Raw genomic sequence first — 27,775 nt, 5'->3', positions numbered from 1 at the left:
AATCCATCTGCAGCGATGAGAAAGGGTGCTTTCCACAACTGCTAATTTAACTCTGCAGAATCTGCAGGTTCAAAAACAAGTAAAGTCAACTTCTCCAAAATAAAGTCCAGATCTCAAGGAGAGTATTTCTTATTGTAGATCTTAAGTAAAGAAAAAAAAAACTTAAAAAAAAAAGGTCCTGGCAGAAGACTGGCAGCTATTTGTGGGACAGTCAAAAGACAGGTATAGACTGCAGATAGCCTAATTTGAATCAAATATGCAGTTTCAGCAGGCCAGAAACCTCTGTATGGACCACTGTAAAACATCTAGACCTTGGATCATAATTCAGGAAACAAATTTCTTCCACTTCTATAAAAAAACATTTTCTTGTACTGGGCCCTTTAGTTTCTTTTAAAATATTAAGAACCCGTTAAGACAAGGAGTTGCTATTAGGAATCAAAATTATATCCTGAATGTGATCACAGATTCAGAATTCTGACTAAGGTACAGATGTATTCCTTCTTGCTTTCTTGTCTTTTTTATCAATAACTTGTGTAAAGGTAACGGCCAAAGCAGAAGAGAAACCATGCTCTTTTGCAGTGAAATTGTAGGTTGTCTGGGCTAAGGAGGAGTTAGCAAAATCAGGACACCCTTGTGTTATTTTACTTGAGTAAAATCTTCTGATTTAAGAGAAAGTAGAGAAGGTACACAAAAATCCAGTACCAGTGAAAGGTAATACTCACTAATGAAGCATGAGGCAGCAGAACGTTCTGAACTGACAGCTATGGTGGGCAGCAAACAGATCCATTTCTATAAGACCTCTTATTTGGGTAAGTTGAAGAAAAATCCAGCTGACTCTCAGTAGTGCTGTAAACATTTGGCTCCTATTTGGTGCCATACAACATCACTACAGCATATTCTGAGTTTTCCTTGCAGGCAACTTAACTGAAAGTTGTCCTGGAAAGTTGCATTCATCTCCTTTAACTTAATTCCTTCTGTTGAGGATAGTTGTCTTGAACATGTAATGGGCACTACAAGCTTAACCCAAAGAATCTGTCATCAGAAACTGAATCTACATCTGAGTGTGTTATTTTGCCCACCAAGGGAAATTCTTCATTTATTGCTGTGTAGTTATAATCATCCAGTTAGGGCGGCCACGGCGGTGCAGCGGTTAGTGTTGTCGCCTCACAGCAAGAGGTTCTCTGGTTCGATTCTCGGCTGGGGTACCTTCTGTGCGGAGTCTGCATGTCCTCCCTGTGGTCGCGTGGGTTTCCTCCGGGTGCTCTGGTTTCCCCCCACATCCCAAAGACATGCAGTAGGTGGATTGGACACTCTAAATTGGCCCTAGGTGTGAGTGAGTGTGTGTGTGTGTGTGTGTGCCCTCTGTGGAAGGTTGGGTGCCGGGCTGGCAACTCGACACTGTAAAACTCCACTGCCAATCATGAGCGGACAGATGATCTGCTGTGGTGACCCCTAACCGGGAAAAGCTGAAAGAAGAAGTTATAATCATCCAGTTGATCTACAGACTGGTTCCAAATACTTTTGAAGTGTCTTCCTCATATGCAACTCTTACAGGACTACCAGAATTAAAGACTACATGTATCCCTGCCATCTCTGAAACCATGTTGCAGTTATTGAGTTTCACTAATAAAACTGTTGCAGTCTATTCTTTTCATCCAAGTTAATGACACTTATGAAGTCAGACAAGATTTATTGCAAATTACTATTTCCTCCAGAAAGAGATAATGGTCTGACTGAAAGTCAATACTTCTTTGTTTTCACCCACTATCACTCAATCATCCAAGATAGGGCAAGTTTTATACCTGAGAGAGAGAGGAAAAAGTGTGTGTGTGTGTGTGTGTGTGTGTGTGTGTGTGTGTGTGTGTGTGTGCGCGCGCATGGATTTCCTCTAATGTGTCGATTTGTCATTTATTTAAATGAAATGGGAGCCTGGCTTTAAGCTGAAGTTTTGTTTCATCAACTACTGTTTCTTTTTAACTTATATACTGTAAGAGGGGTTCCATGTGGGTGATATGGTACCTTTTACTGCTTATTTTGGCCACTCCAGCATGTGTGATCACACAAAAGTGCAAGTAAGAGTGATTTGCCCTTTCCTGCACTATTAAGCAATCTCAGAGTTAGTATACATATACAGTTAGCACAGAGTGTAGTGAGGCATATTCTCCCTGCAAAAATCCCTTTTTTTTTTTTCCTCTTCAAATTTTGATGCTTCAGGGGTCTATGTTTTGTTCACAGTATTTGCTGTTGTGATAAATTCATATAACATATGCACTATATATTTACACACACAGAGACACACGCGCGCACACACACACACACACACACACACACACACACACACACAGAGCAAAACAATCCAAACACTCCAGAAGCAAGTCCAACTTAAAAAACAGTTCTTTTATTTTAGGGTGGTTACTGCAGACTGCAGTTTCAGCCCAAGGCTTCATCACTGCATACCTAAACTGAAAAGTCTCAAATACATTTTTAAATACAAAACTCTTCAATAATACTATCAGTCATATGACTGATAAAACACCAAAACTACTTACAGAACCATAAAAAGTACTGCAAATAAAACCAAACCAACAAAAATTAATCAATTTAGAGACGATGAGGTGGTGCTGCGGTAGCGTTGTCGCATCATAGCAAGACGTTGTTCCATTCGATTCTCAGCTAGAGCGTCTTCTGTGTGGAGGCATACGTGAATGGGGCATGCCTTCGTTGAAGGTTGTGCGTCAGGGCTGGTAACCCGGTACGTAAAAATTCACTACCAATCATTAGCAGACCGAAGTTCCGCTGTGGCGACCCCTAAAAGCCGAAAGAAAAAAAACAAACGAGACTATGACTATTAAATATCCAGAACAATGAATATATAAATAGATGCACTTATTGTTTAACAGACTGTTGGACATATACATAAAGGCAAAGTCTGAACAAATACAACAAATCCAAACAGCCATCAATAGATGGTTAGTTAGTTAATAAAGTGCAGTTAAAAAAATCATATATCCTTTATCATCAATTACATATTGCTGCTTTTAGAAACTGTGCAAGAGAACAAAAATGGCATCCGTGTGTAAACTAAATATCTTATAGAGTCTAACTACCATCTAGTGGTGATGGCTGAAATAGCTGGCACAAAAAATTAATTTAAGCATACTTTCATAGAGCTTCTTATAATGCCAGAATACTGAAATACAATATTCATAATACCATTTGTGATGAACTAAACCCTCTTAAATGGTTAAAACATACATTGTTAAAACAGATAAAATATATTTTAACACAGATTCAAACAGCAGTGTACACAAAGGTTTATAATATGATGCGTCATTTATACCTGGAAGGAATAATACTCCAAGACAGACTATAAAGTATGTCTCTTTTCTCCTTTAAGTCAATACTACATTTCTGAGAATTAATTAAAGCAGAGCCCTGAACATTTTCAAGCTGCACAAAGGAAAATATTGCACTGGGGTGTAACACAGTATAGCAGTGTAGTTACACTGTGTTCATATTCAGTTTATGTCACACTGATATGCAACATCACTGTTTCCAGGGACAAGACACCTGACCCACATAATACCATATTTACAGTTCTGTAAATTATCCAAGTTCCTGCTGCATTTTATGAAAATCTCATTTCCACAATGGAAACAGTCTATGGGAGGATTCCAGAAAAACAAAAATGCACGACAGTATTAGTCATAGTTTTTATTTTAAACCTGAATGACACGGAGAGATATTTAAAATTTTCAGTATGTAATCATACATTGAGCAATCTGCCCAAAAAACAATCACTGCTTTGTAGATGACAGCATTTCCATAACACCCCCCTCCTCCAAATCTAGTGATACATCTTACAAATGTTTACTTATTTATTTAACATTTGTTGACAGGGAAAGTCCGACTAGGACAGAGCCTATTTTCAGCAGATGCCTGGAAGAAACACTCCAGAAGCATCTTTGGAATGATGGAGGAAACCAGAGTACCCGGAGGAAACCCATACGAACACAGGGTGGACATGCAGACTCCACACAGAAGGTACCCTAGCCGAGAATGGAACCATAGCACCTCTTGCTGTCAGGCAACAATGCTAACCACTGCACCAGTGCACTGCCCTTTATGTGCCTTTTTATTTTAAATAAATATATATGAGTGGGAAGTCAGTGTTTGCTTTCTATGTAAATCTAGTGATTGGTTGAAGGCTGAGTTAACACACTAATTTTTGCAGCCATGACTCTTAAAATGTTTATGCATTAAGCCACTTGTTAAAAATCAAAATGTTGACTAGATATCCTTTTCAATATTAAGAACTGAGACATAAATATTCTTGATAATGTGATGTGGACAACTATGAGCAGAGAAAATATAATTTCTATGAAAATCTGCCTATAAACGACAGCTTTCACAGAGGTATCTAAAGGTTCATTTACAATAACATCAATACACTTGATAACAGATCAAAGCTAAAAGTGAAGAGAATGCCCATAGTATTAGAATTAAGACACAACAAACTTGAGGAGTTCCACATCCTTCACAAAAGCCAACAATCATTCAAATATGTCCTTCATAGCTCCATGTGGACAAGATGTTAGCATTGCAAATCCTTGTAATTTCAAAAAATCCTATGGACCAGTCAGAGCAAATGGGGGTAAAAGCTGCCCCCACAGCTTTTCCCTGCATCTGCTGATAATTTTATTCAGCATTCACAGTACACACAGAAAAAGCCAGGGAGTATAGACCAGACAGAGCTAAATGGTGCTATTCAGCCATAAATATGTGGAACACTAACGTTGGACTTGTACATTTCCCATGTACATACTGACAGCAATATGAATGTTACCTGTGATCTTGAGAATTTGCAGAGAGATTTTTAGACTGGCCTTTAGAAAAAAAACAAGAGACGCACTGTAAAAGTACCACTGCCCAAAACTAACTACAAGACATCCTGCAGTGGGTAGAACAAATGTATATGTTTTTGGTAAAAGATAAAAGGACAGTTTCTCATGAACAACAACCACAAGCTCCTTTTTACATGCAGAGAAATAACTTATTACACTAATGAATGTTGGATAGTTTGGATTCAGTCTCTCCTTGTTAACTGAAGTTATGGCCAGATCCTTACTGTCTTTAAGATGAAGCTAACCTTTCCTCCTGTGAAAGGTTATGGCTAGAAGTTCTGAATACTGATTTGTGATTTTGGAATAAATCTAAAATAAAATTTGCTTAAATGATTTTACTGTAGAGTGGCAGCAGGCTGAAAAAGAGAGTTCTGAAATTAAAATGAATGGGGTCACAGATAACATTATCATCAACCCCAGATTTATTATATCAATATTTCAAAATTAAATTTCTAGAAAAAGCTTTATCAAACTCACACTTTTGACACTGGCATAATATACAGTGGATATAAAAAAGTGTACACACCCCTGTTAAAATGACAGGTTTCAGTGATTATAAAAAATGAGACCACAATAAATCACTTCAAAACTTTTCCCACCTTTAATGTGACCTATAACCAGTACAATTCAATTGAAAAACGAACATATCTGTTTGGGGAAAAAATATAAAAAATAAAAAAGTACACTATACTGGTTGCATAAGTGTGCACACCCTTAAACTAATACTTTCTTGAAGCACCTTTTGATTTAACTCTAATTATATTATAAACTTGCTCATCTCTCACTTAATACTGCAATTTCTGTTTGTATTATACTAACTTAATTAATTTCTCCATAAACTGGTTAAAAGTTCTTTAAATATTAAATAACTGTCTCATAACTTGTTTCTATACTTATCCAATGATTTCATATTTTGTCTAAGTTGGTGTAATTATTTAAATTGTGAATTTTTTTGCATTATTTTTGAAGATTGTAAAATTGTTCTTAAAATGTTTTGTAATACTCTGGAGCTTTTCACACAGGGTATCCGCTTAAAACAGGCTCCTACCCAGTCAGATTTTCCCGGTAATCAAATGTCAATAAATAAAATTTTAGTGTCAAATGTAAGCACTGAAGCCCATGTCACAACAGGGCAGATGCCATCCACTGAAGAGTTTCTAAAGATGAATGGCAGATCTAGTTGAGTATGCTACAGATTTACCTGGAGATGTCTTGTTACTAGACCTTCAATGGAGTGAAAGGCAGTCTGAAAGCTAACTGGACAGTGTAGCTTTAGATGGCCTCTAAATCAGCTTGTTGGGGACAAAGGAAGCAAAGAGCTGACTTTTTTCTGGAGTCACTCATCATGCGTTGTTAAAATTTCAATTGCTGGTCCACACAGAGATAATGTAAATGGTATTCGCCATTACTGGAGTACTGAGAAAAAGAGAACCGACAGATTTATGCACTGAATGCGATTAGGTTCTTGGAATACTTTTAGCAAGAATTCTAGGCTGGTTTGTAAGTGGACCGTTTTTATGGAAAATAAGATATGGTGGATTGGATGACAGCACCTGTAATTCCAAGAATATTCTCACTAGGTTTGCAGCTACAAGAAAAAGGGTCTTCCTAGAGAGAATCCTGAGGTCTGCTGATACAGCGGACACAAAGGGAGGATCCTTAATTGGTAGTCTCATCAGACAGGCACCTTGTAAGAATACCTTACAGATTTTTGTGATACCAAGGAAGAGGAACTGAATCCCCGAAAGAAATCTGATATAGCTACCAAGCGTATTCTGATGGTTGAGAATCTGTAGCACTTACTTGAACAAGTTAATCAGAAACTGCAGAATATAGGGAAAAAGGGCAATACACAAGTCTATACCTTGCTGTCAGCCCAAAGTGAGAATCTAGCCCATTTACCTTTGTAAATTTTCAGTTACAGGGCCTTTGTGCCACAAAACGGATTTGGACCACCCCGGGATAGAATGTGGGGTCACTGGTCATAAAGGGAAGTGAAAAAACAAAGGCATTAACCTGACAGACAATGTCCAAGTGAGATTTGCTGGACAGATGGAACAGAAGAGGCCTGTGTGAGGCTCTAGAAGCAGGCAATTATTGTTCAGGTGATGTCAAAGATGAGCGAATCATACCCGTTGAGGCTAAAATGCTTCATATCAGAAGTGCGTTGGCCTTGCACAACTTAGCTCTTTGCAGGAATCCCACTGTCACGGAGAATGGGAGAAAAGGTGTGCAGAAGACCCACTGACCGGAACTTTCTATGGAGCCTGCAGCTCAGGAGGGATAAGAGAGAAGAAGCTGCTATTTATGGTTGGTTAGAGAAGCAAGGCTGTCCTTAGAGAAGGAAAAATTGTCTGTACTGTTGTAAGGCTTTTTACCACTTGTGGCATCAGGATGAATTTGCTGTTCCTGTCCACTAATTAGTTGGCATGACTAGAATTATGCAAGGTTATCAAAAAGCATTGTGAGTTGACTGCTCACTCCCATATGATCTGGTTCACTTTCTCTAGTACATTCATATACCATGCCACTGAAATGCTGTGATTGGATTGCAATTGCACCATGTTGGAAGAGGAGGAGGACAGAAAGGACATCCTTTGCTTAAAGCTGGTAGATACAACCACCACTGAAGATGGCTGCATTATCTAGATAATGGAATTACCAGGTCTATGGGAGTCTCTACCTGAGACCACTTGACACAAGCTCCACTGTAGGACTCTCATATCTTGAAAATGCCACTAATTGCAGAGTTACTACCATAAGCCCCAGAACCTTTAGAACAAGAATAACTGTGTGAGAAAACTGGTGTAAGACCACACTGTTTCCTGTGATAACCCTATTGTGTCTGCTGGAAGTTTTGCTAGCATCTGAATTTATCCAAACACCACCATATAAAGATCAGGTTCTGTGCTGGCTTCAGCTAGGATTTTTCAATATTCAATGATACCCCTAAGGACAGACGCAGCTGAAATAACTAGTCCATTTTATGTGTTAATGACTGTCATGTATTAGAAACAAGGAAGCAGTTATCTAGATATTTGAAGATCCTGATCCCCAACAATTTAAGGTGAGCTACTACACACCTGAACTCCTAGGGGATGTGGTGAGATCAAACAGCAGAGCTCTGAATTCCTAATAACTGGGCTCCATGTGGACTTATGTCACTGAGATCCAAAAATGTGCACACATCCTTGTTTTTATTCGGGTATTTTTTTTTTTTGCTGGGAGACTGCTAGTCTCCAACTGGGCTGCTTCCATTTCTGACACCATGGGATGTTTGCAAGGGAAGAGAACTAGGCTAAGAGACAGTTAAAATGGTACTGTATACCATACAGATATAATGACCTTGGCCTATTTGTCCTCCATGATGGACTAGTACACTTTCAGGTGAAGGGGATATTCAATCCCGGAAGAGTGGGACAGCTGGGAAGGTTCTGAGAAATGCTACTATTGCTTCTCTGGGGAAGGACCACCGATCCCTCAATTCTGCACAGTGTCTCTGCCTCTACAGTAGCAGTGTCCATTACAGACATCCTCACATTCACAGAAGTTTCTATCACAAGGCTGCTTCTGTGATTTTTGATAATGCGTGTTTTGTGATTCCTACAGGAGTATTGAAGAACAACAACCTTCACCTTAGCTACAGACAGTATCGACCTCTACTACTTATTCTTCAGCAGCTTCTCCTTCTCTTTGGGTTCAAAAAGGGAGCACCCACCGAATGGGCCATTGGCAGAGAACACCTTCTAGTTCTTCATAAAATTGCACAGCTTGAGCAGGGCCTGCTATTTCAATGTAATGTCTGTCCCAGCTGCTTGTGCTGCCCCACTGGCTGCACTGAAAACAAGCTGCATAGACCGTGAAGTAATACTGTATAACTGCCACCTGCAACTCAGTGTTTTTAACTTAGGTTGTTAGGAGGCAACCTTTTCAATGATTCACTTGCCTCTTCTGTCAGTTCTTGCTGAAACTGGGTCATATGTGAGAGGCAGTTAAGCATCCTAATGAATGAACCAGATATGAATATGCACTTTCTGATATAGCTCATCACCTAAATCTGAACCATACACAGATACATCGCTGGGCTTTTGTCAGGGGGACTCTCCCTTTTAGTGGCTACTACAACTACAATCAAATCAGCAAGTGGGCTTTACTCCAGTGCAGTCTGTCTTTGGGAAGCCAAAAGACCTTGTCTGTGTACCTAAGGATAGATTCAACCATACTGGGTCATCAGTTTATCATTCATCCTTTTCCATGACCAAGTTTATCATTCATAGTCCGGCACAGTGACCATCCAATATATACACAGGCCCAGTTAGAAGGACTCCCTTTAGGTGGCTCCCTCCACAACAGAATCAGCAAGCCGGGACTTACTCCAATGAAGTCGGTCCTTGGGAGGCCAGAGGATCTTGTCTATTTTTCTTAGTCATCCAGAATTTCAGAAGCGGGGTATCATCAAAGGGCAATATATCAGAATAGCCAGGATATCAGATGATCTCTGCTACTGTAGAGAAAGTAAGAACCTGGCAGATGTTTGTAGCCAGGGGATACCCCCTCAAACTAGTCAATAAAATAAGAGGGCAGATTGATCAAAGAAGAAGAGTGGGAGATACTCCCATACTTAAATATGGTTCTAGGTTCTAGTAGTATTAATGAAATTTTAGCGAATAACAAGAATTCCAACAAGGATTACTCTACTGCTTTTGTGTATTGTTTGATTGATCAGGAAATACGTGAAATAATAAGCAAGTAGTGGTCTCTTTTTTTCAGTGTTTGGTGTGGTAGACAAAGTGGGACAGAAACCTTTGTTTGTCTACCGAAAAGGAAAAACTATTAAAAACTACTTGGAGCAAAGTGAACTTTGTTCCATTAATGCAACACAAAAAAAACAGGTACCACTAAATGTGGTTTTTGCTCCCAATGCAAATATTTGTTTGAAGGGACAAGATTTAATGTTAAGTAGAAGTGTTAGGGCCAAAATGTTTTGTAATTGTAACACTCACAGGGTAGTTTATCTCGCTCTGTGTCAGAGATGTAATGGTTTTTATGTTGGGAAAACCAAGAGAAAGTCTAAGGAAAAAATATACAAACATGTCTTGGACATTAGGAAAAACAATGCCTTAGCTAAACATATTACCAACAATCCAGGACATTCTTTCCTTTTTTGTGGTTTGGTTCAAATTGTACAAAACTTAAGGGGTGGACCTTGGGAAGATTTATTAGAACGGTGTGAGCTACTGCGGCAACTTAGGTTAAATGCAAGTGTTTCCCCAGGTTTAAATGATTACATTTTCATTATGAGTGTATTAAAGTTGAAATCCTATGTAGTGTAAAGTGAATTTAATTATTTATTAATTTGTGTATTTTTTTTAATTAAAAATATGACTGCATTATCAATTTGTGTGTTCTACATTATGGTTCTGATTGGGTAAAGAGAGGGGTGTGTTTTTATCATGTGATGGACTTCTTTGTTATTTAAGCGTTGTAGGTATTTCTACTCTGAAGAAGTCTTGAGATTAAAGACAAAAGCGCTCAGTTTTTATCGAGGCACTGTCTTTCTTCGCCCTACTGGTTTGGTTGGTTTCAGTTTTTTGTCCTTGTTGGTTCCTGGCTGCTATTCTAGGATTTCCCCAAAGTTGGGGTCTTATGGAGGGGACCGGACAGAAACCTTACCCGCGAGACCTATATATGAGGTGGAGGACTTTGGAGACTTGAGGTGTCCTCCCTTGCACTTTCTCTTTCCTGGAATTCTCAGGAGTAGATATGTAAGAGCTTAGAGAAGCAGTAATTTCCTAAATGTTAGTGTTCACAACGGAGTTTAGGAGATGACTCATTGTAGTATGCACATAGTGGAGCCAAGGCTCCAAATTCAGAAGTCTCTTATGTGGAAACTGAGGTCCAGGGTGTATTTCCACCCGATAACTATACTGATGGCTGCCTGTCAATCCTCTCCAAAAATTCAAATACAGAAGTCAACCCTATCAGCATCAAGGTAGTTGATGCTATGACTAACACTTACTGCAACATAGTCAACATAGTCTGCACTAAGACCCTGGCTCCAACACTCAACTCGAAACCATGAAGGGTTCCAAACATGGCTTTGGCATCAAAGTGCTGAGTGCCTGATGACATCTATACTAAGAATGACACAGACAGTCTGTGCTGAATGCAGTACAAAGATGCCAATGTTGACTCCATGGTGCCAAGTGACTCTTGGCACCATAGGAGTAGGCACTGAGGCCACAGGTACCAAGGGTATTGTGCAGATGCAAACACAATTGGCCCTGATGTGGAAGAAACCCGTCTCTTCTCTGAAGCTTTCAGTGCCACACCTGCACCCGAGGAAAAAGCATAACATATAAAGGTTATGGCTCTTTCTCTAGCTGCCCTAGATACTCGGGGGAACAGAGGACACCATCTCAATTTGTATCTTTACTACAGCCCTCATCATCTGATCCCAATCCATATAAAATACAGTGCTCTGAACAGAATCTGGTGATATAATGGAAAAGGCAAAAGATGGTTGGGAGTCCAAATAGCTAGATAACTCCCCCTCTGAGAAGAAGGTACTTACTCTTTCCCCTTGAAGTGAGGTTAGATGCAGAAGTGGGTTTGATAGAAGCTATAGCTGAAGAAGTGTGAGAAAGCTCTGAAGTGTTTATGAGTATTTCAGTGGAAAAAACATCTCTCCTAGGCCAGTTTGGGGAAAATCAGTTTTCTGAATCCCTAGATTTTGGTTTACTGAACTTTCTCTTTTCCTTCTTTTCTTCTCTTTCCTGTCTCTTTTTTTTTCAGAAGTAAGCAGACCTTTAAGTACCAATTTGTTTTTGCGTGTCTGTAAAGTCTTGGAGCCAACGTTTTTACAGATCTCACAATCTGCCTTGAGGTGATCTTCGTCCAAACACATTACACACAAATTATGTTGTCCTAAAGCACTAATGCTGTGCCCACATTTACAGCTCTTTGTAAATCCAGAGGTCTTATCCTCTGCTAGCAAATGTTAACAGAAATGATAATGCTACTTCGCTTTAACCAGAAAAACAAAAAGCACTTTAGTGGGAAAAAAATGGTGAGTAAAATCAAAACGTGCTGACTAGCAGTTATGGACATCAAAAATAAACACAATAGTTATAAACAGCAACTTGTCTAAGCAAAAACTGTCTGCTAACAGCTAAAGAGGACCATGAGACATGGCCTAGGCCAACTGCAGTAATTATGTGGAAAAATCCTGACATATAATATCTTTTAAAATTAATGAACGAAACTCGCCTCCAGCAGTAAACACACAATAAACAAGACAATGTTACATCTATATAAAGGATTTCATAAATTGGTTTTTCAGATCTGTAGAAGTCCTAGTGACGAAAGCGCTTATCTCATTGTGTTGGATTGAATAAATATCTTTGGATATCGGGTGGACTTGTTATTGGCGTTACAGCAGTTTGGTCTTGTTTATTGTGTGTTTACTGCTGGAGGCGAGTTTCGTTCATTGGTTTTTTTGAGCCGGTTGCCTACAAGACACCTGTTTGTTTCATGGAGAATAACTATCTTTCTCCAATGTTCGAGGAGGAGCTAGGATTTTCTGATTTTCCATGTGGTCAGAAATCCGGTTCTAGTTCTGACAATTTATTAAATTTGGTTTTAGCATTAACCGAAAAGGTTACGGACTTACAAGAATCCGTTTCCAGGCTTCAGAATATTAATACGGGTGCTACAAATCCCTCTTCCGGTTTTCCGGGGAACCCTAAAGGTGTCACACTTAGGTTTCACGTAGTAAAGGAGTAGGAGATGGAGAACAACGTGTTACGGATGGATTGCCTCAACGTTTGGGTGCTTCCAGTGTTCCTAAGGGTGAGTTGGTTTCCAATATGGAAACAAATATGACAACCATCGATAATGGGACCTTTCTGAGTGCAAATGGAGGGAAAACAAGCAACTACCATGCACCTGCCCCTATGGACCGTTTAAAAGAATGGACTAATCGAGAATACTCGTTTTTTGGTAACAATACTTCATTAAAAGACAAGAACTGTATGGATGCTAGGTTAGTGACATTAGAAGCTAAAATGCACAAAATTCGTGCACTTCAATGTGATAACGCCAATTTAAAGGAATGTATCAACTGTAAGAGGGTCCCTAAAGGGCTAAGAATGCTTAAGTTCCCTAATGGTTTAAAAAAATCTGATTCTGAGTGTGATGAGTTATTGGAAATGTTTGATAGACACGGTATGGAGTTGATGGACTTCATTATCAATGTTAATAACAAAAGAATTAACGTATTTCTAAAGGAAGTAGATGAATTGAACAAAAATATTATGGATGATGTTCAGTTTAACCAATATGCTTTTAGGTATAATATAATCTTTGATAAGGTAGAAAATGAATTAAGCAATAATATTTCTAGGAAGAAGAAGAAGTTGTCCAGAGATGAATTTGAATATAAAAACAATATTGCATATATTTTTCCTAAGGCATATGTAGTTAATGATGTTAATGACAATAGGCGCGCACAGCAGGAACCGAGGGACATTAATAATTTCCATGATGAAGAAAATCATTACGACACTGAATTCCCACCTTTACGTAGGTCAGAAAGGCTAATTAATAGGAATCAAGGTAGGCAAGATAAAGTTTTTTTAGGACCCCAAGGGGAAGGGGGCGGAAGGCCGATGTACAGGAACATGTCATATCGGAGGAAGAACAGTTATCAATAAACTATGAGGGTGATATTAAGACAAATGATGGTATAGTCTATGTGTACAAAGGTTTCAGAATTTTTAACTATGCTGAATTTCCTATCAGCAAAGAGTTGTTTCATTTATTAATGAAGGGGTTAAAATTTGTGCCCTCTAAAAAAGTGGAAATTAGTAAAATTCTCACAGATTTTAGACTTTTTGTAAGGAAATTAAACTTCAGATGTTTATTTAAAGATAATTTGCGTGAGTTCAATAACTCCAATTCCATTACATATAAGAGAAGTTGTTGGAATCCACCTCTTATTCCAATATTACATAGTTTTGAGAAAATAACTGAACAGGAGATTTTTAAAACCCTACATGAACATGTATATAGAAAGCACAACATGTCTATGGATGAGAAAAAGTTATTTGAATTGAGGGATAACGTAAATGTGAGATTTACGAAACCAGATAAAGGGGGTGGTATGGTCATAGCCAACAATGTGGATTATAATAATAAAATGACCAGCATTTTAACAGATATTAGTAAATATGACACCATTTCTAGGAATGAAATCAATATTTGTTATAGGAAAATTAACTATTTTTTGGAAGATTCATTACTGCAGGGTGTCATTAATGAAGAAGTGTTTAATTTCCTACATGTGGAACATCCTACTATACCCATTTGTTTTGGGATCCCCAAAACGCATAAGGATGTAAAGGATCCCCCTTACAGGCTGATCATTTCAGGGAAGAATAGTATCACCTATCCCCTAGGGGTGTTTATTGACCGGTTAGTTAAACAGTCTGTGACTCCTGTTGATTACATTCTTAAAGACTCATGGGATTTTTTAAATCAATTAAAGAAAGATTTTTTTGACAAAGAATGTTATTTTTCCACTATTGATGTAGTGGATTTATTTACGTCAATTCCCCATGATACAGGATTGGAATTTTTTAGGGATGTTTTAATAAACCGTAGCAATTTAGGGGGTAAAATGATAAACTTCTTAATAGAACTTATGGAAATCATTTTAAAAAATAATTTTTTCACATTTGAGGGAGAATTTTTTAAGCAGATCCAAGGGGTAGCAATGGGTAATAGCTGTGCCCCTATTTTCACAAATATGGTCCTATATGAATGGGAGAATAAATTTCTTTTTTCCTCACCATTCAAGCAAGAATGGTCACTGTATTTTAGATTTTTAGATGATTTATTTATTCTGTGGAAAGATGATAAACATTTTAATGCTTTTATGGAATATATTAATAAATTATGTGAATATTTTAAATTCACGGGCAGTGGCAATAAGAATGGTATACACTACTTGGATGTTAACATATCTAAAGATTATAATAAGGAATGCTTTACATCTAGTGTTTATAGAAAAAATACTTTTTCTAATGATTATTTAGAATTTTCAAGCAACCACCCCCCTTATACAAAGAGGAATATTGTTAAAGGGCAGATGGTGAGGGTTGCGAGAATGTGTTCCGAACTATGTTTGGTTGAAGAGGAAATAAATAAGGTTAAGGACATGTTTTTAGAACGGGGTTACCCCTTGGATTTTGTGACCAATGTTAAGGACGAAGTCCTAGGGCTCTGGAATGACAGATATATACCACTTTTAGGTATGGGTAGTGATCAGGTGGCAAATAGCTGTAAGGATAAGAAAGATTTTTCACAGGCTATGGTCCTTACATATGGTGAAACAGCTAACGATGTGAGGAAAATCATCTTTAATAATTGGTCAATGCTGAAGAGCAATAATGACATTTTTAGGCTTATGGGTCCAGAACCTATCTTCACATACAAGGTAGATCATAATTTGAAGTTCTTGCTTGATTATAAAGGGAGATCCATTAATAACAAGAAAGGAGGTACACGAAAGTGTGGTTGTTGTGACCATTGCTCCTTTATTAATGAGGAAGAATTTTTTAAGTTACAACCATTAGATTTAGATATCCGATTAGCACAGGGTTCTTGCGTCTCCACTGGGTTAGTGTATTTGGCTACTTGTAAAGCTTGCCCATGTTTTTATGTGGGCAAGACAGAAAGGAAACTTAATCATAGGATTATCGAACATTGTTACTGTATAACTAAAAAAGATGACAAAAATGCTTTAAGTAAACACATCACTATTAACCCTAGTCATAGTTTTATTTTTGGGATTTTGGAGATAGTACCCATTGATGTTAGAGGGGGTGATTGGAAAAATAAACTGTTAAGGGCCGAGTCAAAATGGCAATTCAAATTGAATGCAACATTATTCCCTGGGCTTAATGAAAGCATTAGCATTAAGCCTGAATTAAGATATAGGGCAAGTATTTTATAAGTGATCCCACTATTTCATTGTAAGTTTTTTATAAAATTTTTTTATGAATGTTTTTAATATATGCAATTTATGCATAACTTTGTATTGTAGTGTGTCATTAATATTTATGAGTGTTTTAAGTCACATGATTTTATGTTACATCTATATAAAGGATTTCATAAATTGGTTTTTCAGATCTGTAGAAGTCCTAGTGATGAAAGCGCTTATCTCATTGTGTTGGATTGAAGAAATATCTTTGGATATCGGGTGGACTTGTTATTGGCGTTACAGCAGTTTGGTCTTGTTTATCTTTTAAAATTAGCTAAAAACTAGCTGACGATATTGCGTTGGAAAATACTAATCTTAATTGATGAAAACTATTATCATACAGGATGAAAACTAGACTTACCCATAGAACAGCTGAGCTAAAGGATCATGTCCCCAGGTCAGCTGAGCAGCAAACAAGATGTGGAAGGAAGAGGAAGGCAAGAAGCACTGTGGGAGTCAGGGAAGGCACTCGAGCTTTAGAAAAAGCATGCCAAAGTCAGAGCTCTGTGCACTGACCAGTCCTTCAGTTTAGAATGAATGGACTAGATAATGTAAGAGTTTTTTCCCCCCTCATAGCAGAAGTGAAAGTTTTTTCTGAAACTTCAGCACATAAGGTGCATAAACATCTTAAAATGAAGACCTTATTTTGCCTTTCTCTGTTGTCATTTGATAGTTGCCCAAACAAAAAATTGTGTCAGGAGTCTTAATCTCACATCCTCACTGCATGACTCTGTTCCAAGGCAAGCTAGCTTTCTAAGACACTAATCATGACAAAACAGGTTTTGTTGTTCCAACCACAGCATGATAAGCAGATTGGACTGCATGCGCTGTTTGGCTACGGCTGCAACTAACTTTCCTATTTTAAGTGCAGCATCACAGTTAGGAAAATACTTTTTTGACTATGCTATAAAACAAATCTCTGGTACGAAATCATATCAGCAAAAAGCATTTAATATTCTAAGCCCTAAGATACTAGCTGTATCAAGCTTACCACCAGTTAACTAGCAACCCAAAAGCCTTACCCAACAGGAATGATGGCAGAAGAACAGTTTCCCACTATAGGTGAATGGTGTAATTGAAAAAGCTGTAGGAACACCTTTACAGGCAATACAATAATCCTGTCAAAGGCTGGCTTACAGATCCTAACAGCCTTTTAAAGTGCTAAACACAATCATGACAACATCCTTAAAAGTAAAGAATAAAGGACATATTTGCTCACTTTGCACTTAAGCAACGTCATTACCTCTACATACACTTGATGATGTAATGATACAATAAAGGAAATATCTACTGGTAGAGTGTGCAAAAACATGGAAGAAAATTTCTACTTATCAGAATTCCAGAGGAAAAAAGAATTAATTTGTCTTGTACAGCAATTCATCTCTTCACTAAATGAGCCTGGAGAAGTTCTACTACTTATTCCTTTTGCTTTTAAAGCAGCCTAAAAAGGTTTGCATCTCTATTCAACACATAACTGACCCCAATCTAATGAAGGTGCTGACACATCTTTCTGGCTGTTTTAATATGGCCTTCTAAAAAATAATAATAATAATAATATTCTCCACTGCAAACATTAGTCAAATGAAAGGAGCCAAAATGAAACAGAGGTACACAGGGAGAGAAAGAAATAATAGATGCTTAAGACTACAGGCTGCCACTACCACCACAAAAAATAATGCTTGACAGTCCTCAAAGAGAAACTAATGTAGCCAAGGAGTGTGAGGGTACTATTTATTTATTTAACATTGGTTTACCAGAAGAGTCAGACCAGGACAGAGCCCATTTACAGCAGAGGGCCGTGGAGAAATGCTCCAGATACATGTCTTTGGAGTGTGGGAGGAAACAGGAGCACCTGAAGGAAACCAATGCGAAGGCAGGGAAAACATACAGACTCCACACACAGAAGGCACCCCAGCCAAGAATCGAACTGGAGAACGTCTTGCAGACGATACTACTCTGGTGTCAAGGCAAGATACAACACATTCAGAGCTGCAAGAAGTGAAGACACTTGGAAGCCTTTTACATTTATGAACATTTGATGGAATGTTGATGTGAAACGAGCGTTAGTCTTCAAAGGAACTGCGGCATAGGTGGTGAACTGAAAAACATGCAATATGGCTAAAACCAAACATTACCGTTTACTGTTAGTGATACCAAAAAAAGATGCCTTATTTATTTTACACTTGAGAACAGAGTATTTCCCTTTGTCCTTGACCCCTTTTCAAGTGTGGCCCTTGCCTTTTATGGCAGAAACACTCCAATAATTACTACTTAACAAAACAAATCATATCAAGCAGAGAATTATACATAATAGAGAAAATCAAATGAAATAGGGTTACATAACAGTTCACACAATCTGAATACAATAATGCAATATACAGTACGCAGGTTTGTGAGCTGAATTACAAAGTAAAAATTGTACAAAGTGATCTTTACCACTTTATTTAATGAACCTCTTCGAAATAACACGAAGAAAGGACCAGTGTATGTCAGCACTTGTGCCATTAGTAAGATTTCCTTCTAACAGCCACACTCTGGGATGGAGATCAATAATCCTGAGAGTAAACAAATATTCTAAATTGAACGATAAATAATTTTGGCAGTAATCATGAAATCTTAAGAACCTGTATCAAATACAGGTCATTTGTAGAAATGTTTCATCTATGTACCTTGCATTTTTTGCGTGGATCTTTTTAATATAGGTGGCATTAAAGAAAGCAAATATTTCTTGCAGACTTACTGTCTTTTGGCAGAACTGTAATACTGATGCCAGGGTCACTCAGCTTTACAAAGGGTGGGGTCCCTATTTTTCTGTCTTCTTCTCTTATGAGCAAGATATTCTTGGCACAAACATTTCCATGTACAAGATTTTTGTCTTCCTAAAAGAGAAAACAAAAATATGAAACTTCATAAGACTAAAAGTAAGACTATATTCAGTAATCTACTGAAAACTATTACTGAACTGATGTCACATTCAGGGTTTTACAAGGATTTATAAAACAGTTATAATAGTTCACACAATAAACTTAGCCATACAAATTAAACAAATTTACATTCAATAAAGAGGGTCAAATTCTAAGTAATATGACAGATTCAAATTGTAAAAAACAGGAGAAACATCACCCACTACTTCATAACCATGTTGTATCTCAGAAGTAATGAATAAGTTCACATAACTAATTAAAGTGCAAACTATAAAGCTGTTATGGAGGTCATTTTCTATATTCAAAGGTATGCAATAATGCAAAAGTTTGAAATCAAAGACTAAAAGGTTTTATTAGATTTGTTAAATATGTTGTGGGTTTGCTTATTTAAAAAGTATAACCAAGTACAACACACACACTGATAATATGCAAAATGCAAGTCAGTGAAAGAAACAATTACCTACTTTACCACTGACTTAACTACCACATATTAGTAGCTGCCTTATTCCTTTACTATATTATCTAATGTCCTTTTCAGTACGTATCCATTTCACTTCCTGTCCCCGAATTAAAAAAAAAAAGGAAAAATAAATAAAAATATGAAAAAATACAAGCCATCTACTTTCTTAAATTTAATTCAATGACCGGTGATTTCATCAGGGTTCCTATTAGATAGTTGAAGATGCATAATTTATAATGCGTCTTCGCCGAACTTAAAATAACAAAAACTGAAAACAGCGAAGAGGCATATGAGTGATTTCTTTCCCAGGGAATACCACCCATTGGGGGGTGTGGGGAGCAAATTTTTTATGGGTTCGATGAAGATGCATTCGAAGTAATGCATCTTTGACATTGTGATATAGACCCATTTCATCAGAGAGATCTTTCACATTTTAATCCTAGATATTCCACAAATTATGTAATCTCATTTTTATACTTGCACTTCAGGGAGTCCATCCTCACTTCTCATTAACATACAAGTCCAAACCATGTTTTTTCTTGTCATACCTTATTCCAGGTTATATACGTCAAAACCTTCCATTTTGCATTTAACATTTTTTCTTCCAGGCTGCACATATCAAAGATTCCAACTGTGCCACCCCTTCACCATTCTGGCCATTGTGTGAAGAGGTTCCAATAGTAGGACCTAAACTGTTAAGATAAAGCTTTCAAAACAGCTCCTAGTATAATTTCAACAAGTCCTTCACAGTATCACAACACTTTTTTTTTTGAGATCCAGAGTAAAGGGCCCATGACAATCGGCCCACCCAGTTATCAAACAAATAAAAACCATGAAGGACTGCCACAGATGTAATCAGGGGTATCATCCTTCAGCATGGAACTTGGTGACTGCACAGACTGCATATAGGAATAACCCTACCCATTACAAAAAGAATGCACGCCCAGTCAATTCCTCCTTGTCGTTGTGAAGAAAGCAGAACCTTGGAAAGAGTTTGCTCCCCTGGATTGTAAAAGCAATGTATGCCTGGTGTGCTCAAAGCTCAAATGGCCTCCTAGAGACTGCAAGGATAAAGCTGCAACTTTAGGAAAGAACTTCTGCAATGGCTTAATGTGTTTTTGGGGACATCTGCCTTAAATGGGCAAAAGAGTGTACACCTCTAGACCTGGTAAGTTATTGAACCTTTTTTTTCTGACATCACCAAAGGAAGCCCAACTTTATAAGGTTTCCAGTAGTTTGAAGAGCCAGCAGCAGTGGTCTCAGGTCTAGAAGACTGATTTACAACTGTTGCTTGGAACTCTTCCCCATCATGTAGCCCAAGGCTGCTTTGAAGTGAGCTCCTCGATCCACCAGGGATAACTGCATCACAAAACACTGTAATGAAACTAGCAAAGTAAATGGGAAACATACCTGAAGGTTGATGAGACATATCCACCAGTCCAAAGAGATGTAGCAATATCCAATTTCAGAAGGCAAGCTGGCAGACAGTAATGGCTATGAAGGCACAAACAATAAAGTCAGCTAAAGCACCCTCATATGGAAGCATTGCAATGGGATGTTGAGGAACTGGGTACTACTGACCCCCAGCAGGTGAGAAAGGATAAAAGTTGCAAACCCCTACTATGTTGCAGACCTCTCACATGCCCTTTACAAAAGAAAAGGACGGTGGAACTAGAGAGTGTATAACTGTGCTTGAGCAAGAGAAAACCTCTGCAACGGAAGCAGAATGGAATTCCACAAAATAGTAATCATCTGCTGTGACTGCAAATAAGGCAAATCCCTTGCCAAAATAGCCAAAAGGAAATAGTGCAAGGGGATCACCATCAGCCAGTCTGAGTTATGGGTATGCTAAAAGCTGCAACTACTTCACCATTACTAGTGCCTTGCTGAAGACTACCGGAGCAGAGGAAATGCCAAAGGGTAAGTATGTACTGAAACTGTGAGCCCTCCAAGGTGAAACAAACATTCTGTGTGGTAGCCACACAGTGATAAATGACACCAGTCTACCATGTCTAACTACATTATTCTGTACTTGACAGGCAACAATAACATCACTGATTGGAGAATGACTGAGCGGAAGATCACACTGACTATGGCTGAAGAAGTTACCGAGGTCCAATATGGCCAGAACCAACCCTCACCCCAAATTCTCTGGAATCAAAAAGGCACAAGGAAAACTTTCTTATTCCAGAGGAGAGACTGTCCCCCAGTGCCTCTTAAAACAAGGGACAATGACCCTGCCAGCAATTTATCTGAGACTAACAAAGACAGTACACCAGGCTGGGAGATAACTTATGCTGATTAAATGCATAACTTTTTTAATGATTACATTTAAAACCTATGTGCTTTGGCAGATAGTCAAGATTGCTGGAAGGCCCTCTTGTTGAGCTGGGTTCTTGGAAAAATTGGAGAGGTAATAAAGTCTGATACCCATGTCTCCGTGGGTATCTGTTCCTCTTAGGGGTTGACGGCCTAGTTAGAAGGCTGCACCAGGACTGAAGGAGGGCTGCGCTTGCCTTCAAATGCTGACGTTACATCTCCTTTTGATGCTCCTTTATAACAGCCTGAAAGGCTTGTTAAAGATAACTTCTCCTGAAAGATATCTACATAATGACCTAGCGAGGTTCCTGAGGCAAGGAACAGATTCATAATTATGCTTCATGCTATCTTGTTCAGCCAGTTAAAAATATGAAAGCCAAACACCAGGACTAGCGGAGAAATCTTCTCAAGAGATTCCTTCACATTTAGCTGCAGTAGTCTGGATGAGTTTCAAGGGCGGCCACGGTGGTGCAGCGGTTAGCATTGCTGCCTCACAGCAAGAGGTTCTCTGGTTCGATCCTCAGCTGGGGTGCCTTCTGTGCACCAGGCTGGCAACTCAACACCGTAAAACTCCACTGCCACTCGTGAGTGGACAGGTGATCCGCTGTGGTGACCCCTAACTGGGAAAAGCCAAAAGAAGAAGGCTGGATGGCTTGCAAAAAAAAAAAAAAAAAACTAACTATGCAAGGGCAAACAAACTTGAGACACACAAAAAGTACAGTTAAAGAAGTCCTACTTATCTAACAGTAAATGTTTGTAGGAGACACCGACATACAGGCAGTAGTGCCCTGCTACCCTATCTCTGGCAGTCTACTGAAGTTAAGAGTTCCTCCCCCCTCCCTATCTGTGGGTGTGATGGATCACTCACTGACAGTAAAGGGACTCCCTTTCAAACCCATAGATGGGCCCTTTCAGTTTTGTAGGGTCCAGGAGAGTAGAGAAGAGAAGATGGAAATGCAAGCTTGTGTATACCTACTGTTCTAAGCCAAAAATAACACACAACAAAACAAAAAAAGGCCACGGAGCATAACTCAACTGCAACTCCAGTACTAAAATATGTATATCCAAAAAGGAGGATGGTGGGTGGGTACTGCCATTAAGGCAGTATGTTCTACAAATATTTGCTGGTACACGTAAGTAGGACTTAACACAACTGTACTATGTTCAACAAAGACACTGCCTGACTCACACATGGACAGATTCCCAAAGCTTACCCAACCTTGGAGGGGGAAGGATTAGGGTCCAGGCCCCCTTGGAGAACAATACTAGTAAAGCCTGCTCAGGATTTAAAAAGGTTCCAAGCTCATCGTACTTTGTAAAGGTATGGACTGAGGACGGAGTTGCTGCCTCTAAAATACGTGTTTATTCCTTTCCATTATACAACGACCCCCCCCCCATTAATATTCAAAAACGTGCACACTGATTGGTCAGCATGCACATTGTAAATCAGAGTTATAGTAATGGAAAAAGGTCCGGTCGCTCATACTTTTTCCATTACTATAACTCTTTTTTTACAGCAACGGAGAATGCAAGATCTCCATTGCTTCACACTGTCTCGCTATGTTAAACGAGTTTAATATAGCGAGGAAGCTTTAAAAAAAGCAACAGAGATTCTCCTTTGCTTTTTTTAAAGCTGTCTCGCTATGTTAAACTCCTTTAACATAGCGAGACAGTTTGTAAAAAGCAACGGAGATCTTGCTTTCTCCGTTGCTTTTTTCAAAACTGTCTCGCTATGTTAAATAGGCATACGCAGTACATCAGAACTGCCACAGAATACCAGACAGCTGCGGAAGGGCAACAAGGAGGCATTATACAATGCCATTATTTAAGAAAAGTAATTTTTTTTTTCTTAAATAATGTCATTGTATAATAGCAATAACCCATTTCTGGGTGTGGGTATTGTTGGATTTACCCACGGTTGGCTTTGTTTGGCCACTCGGGCTTCGCCCTCAAGACCAAACCACACCAACTGTGGGTAAATCCAGCATTACCCACACCCAGGCGTGGGTTATTGCTATAATACATCACTGAAGAGGAAAAGGCCCAGGTGGAATGCACCTTTACCTTATCTGAATATGCCTTGCCATGAAGTGTGCAACAAAAACCAATATCAGAGGACAACCAACATGCAATGGTTTGCGTAGAGACAGGGTGACCCTTTTTTCCCCTGTGTAGGAAATAAAAAGCCTTTCAGCTTTCCTGAAGGGTTTTCTTCCATCAAGGTAGTACCTGAGCAGCCAGTGCCCATGCAAGGTATAAGGGATCCACTATCCCTTATTCTTTGGTCTGGAAAACACAGTAAGGTTACTAGACTGACAGAGTCAATTCTGAGACCACTTTAATTATGAAACAGGGATAATGTGTAACACAACCTTAACCCTGCAGAAAATCAGGCAAGATTGTCCTAGCTTGACAGCCTGCAATTCAGAGATTTGTCTGAGCAATAAGCAGTTTTATATGTTAAGAACTTCTGATCAGCCTGAACTGCAGGTTCAAAAGGTGATAAGGTCAATTTTTTAAGAATGTAGTTGAGATCCCATGAAGAAAGAATCTGCTTGTGAGGGGATCTCATATGCAATATTTCTTTTGTGAACTGTTTTACCTAAAATAAAGAAGAAAGGGTGGATCCATTGGTAAAGATGACTGCTGAAGGCACTTTAATGACATATATAATAAGCCATCCCAGAAGTAGCTCACACAAATATTTCAAGACCAGAGGAATGTTAACCTCAAGGGTCCCCTTCTTTGTTCCCATTTAGGCACCACTTAGAAAACCTCAGCCATTTGCAAACATAAGTTCTAGTAGCAGATTTTTCAGCCTCCTTTAACACCTGCCACACCATCCTCATGAGTCAAGTGCCTAAACAGATTCAAGATTGAATCATCCAGGCTATTATTTGTAGTTGCTCCAAACTGGGGTACTTCAGTTGCCCTTAAAACTGTGTGAGCAAATCCAGAGTGTGAGAAAGTCTGTGGTAATTGTCCTTAGTCAATACCAATAGAAGGGAAAACCAAAACTGCCAGGCCCAATACAGGGTCACCACAATGAAACAAATACAGGAACATTCCCGTCACAGGAAACGAGAATGCATCTGTCCTCCAAGCACGGCTGTAAGGATGTCTGAAACAAAATTTCTCCAGTTGTCTGTTTTGATGGGAGGGGAAAATTTCTATTTCAGGTGTTCCCTGAAATAGATCCTGAATCATCACTGCTTTGAACTGTCACTAGTGCAGGTCTGCCTAAGATCTGCTTAGTCTGTCTGTCACGCCGTTTTGCTCTGACTGGATGTATGACTTCTGACAAGTTAGAGTATGCAATAAAGTCAGCTCACCCGGCCATCACTGTCAATCAAGCACAGAGGGTACGACCTTGAACCCCCCCCCCTTGTATGGTGAATTATCAGATTATTGTAATGTTGTCCTTAACCACCAGAAAAGGACCTGGAATCTATAGGTGGTGAAGAACTTTCAAGGCGTGGACTACTGCCAACATTGGCTTGATACTGATGTGCAACTGTATGCACTTGGCCCATAGGTGGCTTGCACTTGTATACCCATTGCCAGATCTCCCTAAGAGAAGTTGGAAGAAACTGTCTGGACAGACTGTGCAGGAACAGGTGGGAAGAAGGAAAGACCTGGACTGATACTCAACTGCCCCCCCCCCCCCTAACTCTTGTCTGATGAACCGCAGCAGCAGTAACTGAAATTCCAGTGAATGAATGTAGGTGCAGGTCCAACAATTCTTGATATACCATTGAATTTTTCGCATGGGGAGATGGGCAAGTTGTATTATGAGAATCATGGATGCCTTAAGTCCTACAATTTCTAGGAATTTTCTTGCCAGGGCAAAGTTCTTCCTGGATAATTCCTGAAAAAACATCTGGTAAGACAGGATCTTGTTTGCAGGAAGAAAGGCTATTTTTCAGGCAGTACTTCCAAAGGTTCAGCTTGAACTCCAGCATGGAGAGCAAGGTCGAGACCTTCTCTATCAATTCCAAACATCTGCATACAGACTCTGCACAAATCAGCAAATCGTCCAGGTAAAGAAAGATGTAAATGCCATGAGTTTGGCAGAAAGCCACTGCCAGAGCCAGGCATTTGGTAAACCCTCAAGGTGCAATGAGTGGCCCAAAGGGTACTGCAGAAATCTGACAGTGCGGAACAGACAAGCAAATTTCAGATATCTCCAGAAGCGATGACCAATGGGGATATGGTGACATGCATTCTTCAAGTCCAGGGACAACATGATGCTGGAGTTTGACAAAAGAGGAAGCACTGTCTGCACGGTATTTTGAAATTGGAAACTTGATAAAACTATTTAGAAAGGAAAAAAATCCAGCACTGGTCTCCATGACAGCTCTTTTTTGGGAACCAGGAAAATTCTGGAGTAAAAATCTTTCATTCTTTCTGAAGAAGGGACCAGTTCTATAACCCCCTAATGACCCCCCCCTTTTTACCACTGTCACTTAATTAAATCTAGTTCTTTATCCAAGATGACTTTAGTTAGAAAGTCGACATTTTCCAATGATTACTTAGAATTTAGCAGTAACCATCCCAAACATGTTTTCAAAAATGTTTTTAAAGGACAGTGTATCCGAGCTGCCCGTATGTCTTAGACTAAAGTCATCTTGGATAAAGAACTAGATTTAATTAAGTCAATGTTTAGTGTGAGAGGATACCTGGTTACCTTATTAAATGATGTTGTTAGATATGTCAGCAAAGAATGGGGTAACAAATATATACCTTTGTTGGGTAACTCAACATTTGAAGTTTTACCATCAGACAATAAACAAATCGAGGGTTTTGACAACAGGGTCTGTGTGTTAATGTATTCCCCTATAGTCCAGTACATCGAAAACATAGTAAGGCAACATTAGAACTTGATTACTATGAACGATGATCTGGCTCTGATTTTGGGGTCCCATCCTAAATTTGTTTACAAAACAGGACACAATCTTAAAAGGATATTAGAATCCAACACAAGTGGTAAAAAAGGGGGGTCATCTGGTACAAGTAAATGCGGAACATGCAACCAGTGTTACACCATTAATGAAATAGGGGGTGTGAAATTGGAAAATTTTAACAAAACATATATACATTGTAGGACAGGAAATTGCAACACTAAATTTGTCGTCTATCTTGCAACTTGTCAAGTATGCTCAGCGTTTTACATTGGCAAGACCGAGACAATTGAGACGTCGCATTTATGAGCATTTATACAGCATCAAGAATAAAGATAATAAGAATGCCCTTTATATTCAAATGTGGAGATACGCATTATTTCAAATTTTCAATAATTGACAAGGTTAACATCACAGTATATGGGGGGAATGTTAAAGCCTTTTTGGCCATGAAGGAGAGTAAGTGGCAGATCATCACAGATGCCACAAGGCTTCCTGGCATTAATGATTCCATTAGCATAAAACCGTTCTTGCAGTTAGCATAGTTTTTTGGAACAGCGGTACAGCACATATTTTTAAGGCTCTATAATAGTTATGAACTACTATATATTTCATATATTTTATATATATATTTTTGAATTATTATATATTTCATATATATATTTCATACATTTTTGTATCTTTCATATATTTTGCATACTTTATATACTTCATATATTATATATATTTCAACAAGTTTTATATCTCTGTTAGACTTGTGCCTTCGACAATAGTTATTACATGTGTATTTGATCCATTGGACATTCATCCAGAATTCATACACCCAATTTATATTCTCAATTTTAAGAGAATTTTATGAACTATATGTGTGTTTTATAAATTAGAGGAATTCTTAACATTAATATTATTGGGATAGGATTGCTTTTGTATGTCATTCATATAAGGAAGTTTTTTCTGTATATACCTTTAAATTATTTTATGAGAAATGGTTTTGGCGCCACAATGCCTATAAAATGAATGTGGTATTGTATGTCTTTGTTCTGAGGAAGTCTGCTTGTGTCAGATGAAAGCACTTAACCTGGAGAATTTCTCATTTTGTGTTGTGTGCAATAAACTTGTGCACTTTGTACTGTGTCCAAGCAGAGGAGTTATTGAGCTTGCCTTTCTACACCAGCCTCATATTTCTTTACGTTGTTGCTGTGCTGTGTCAGAAACAAACAAAA

General features: G+C 38.5%; 1 protein-coding gene across 1 annotated transcript in view; it reads right to left on the bottom strand.

Moving 5' to 3' along the window:
- Window positions 1-27,775, bottom strand: part of JAK2 (Janus kinase 2) — a 2,444,284-nt gene that overhangs the window by 441,706 nt on the left and 1,974,803 nt on the right. Inside the window, exon 20 of the mRNA XM_044060357.1 lies at window positions 18,689-18,827. Within this exon, the coding sequence (XP_043916292.1) occupies window positions 18,689-18,827 (139 nt within the window). The remainder of the gene's footprint in view (window positions 1-18,688; window positions 18,828-27,775) is intronic.

The sequence above is a fragment of the Protopterus annectens genome, chromosome 2.part0, assembly GCF_019279795.1.
Source record: "Protopterus annectens isolate FY-2018-M chromosome 2.part0, PAN1.0, whole genome shotgun sequence".
Classification (NCBI taxonomy): domain Eukaryota; kingdom Metazoa; phylum Chordata; order Ceratodontiformes; family Protopteridae; genus Protopterus; species Protopterus annectens.
The sequence above is the reverse complement of the archived record's forward strand: the minus strand, read 5'-3'. Positions and strand labels throughout refer to the sequence as shown.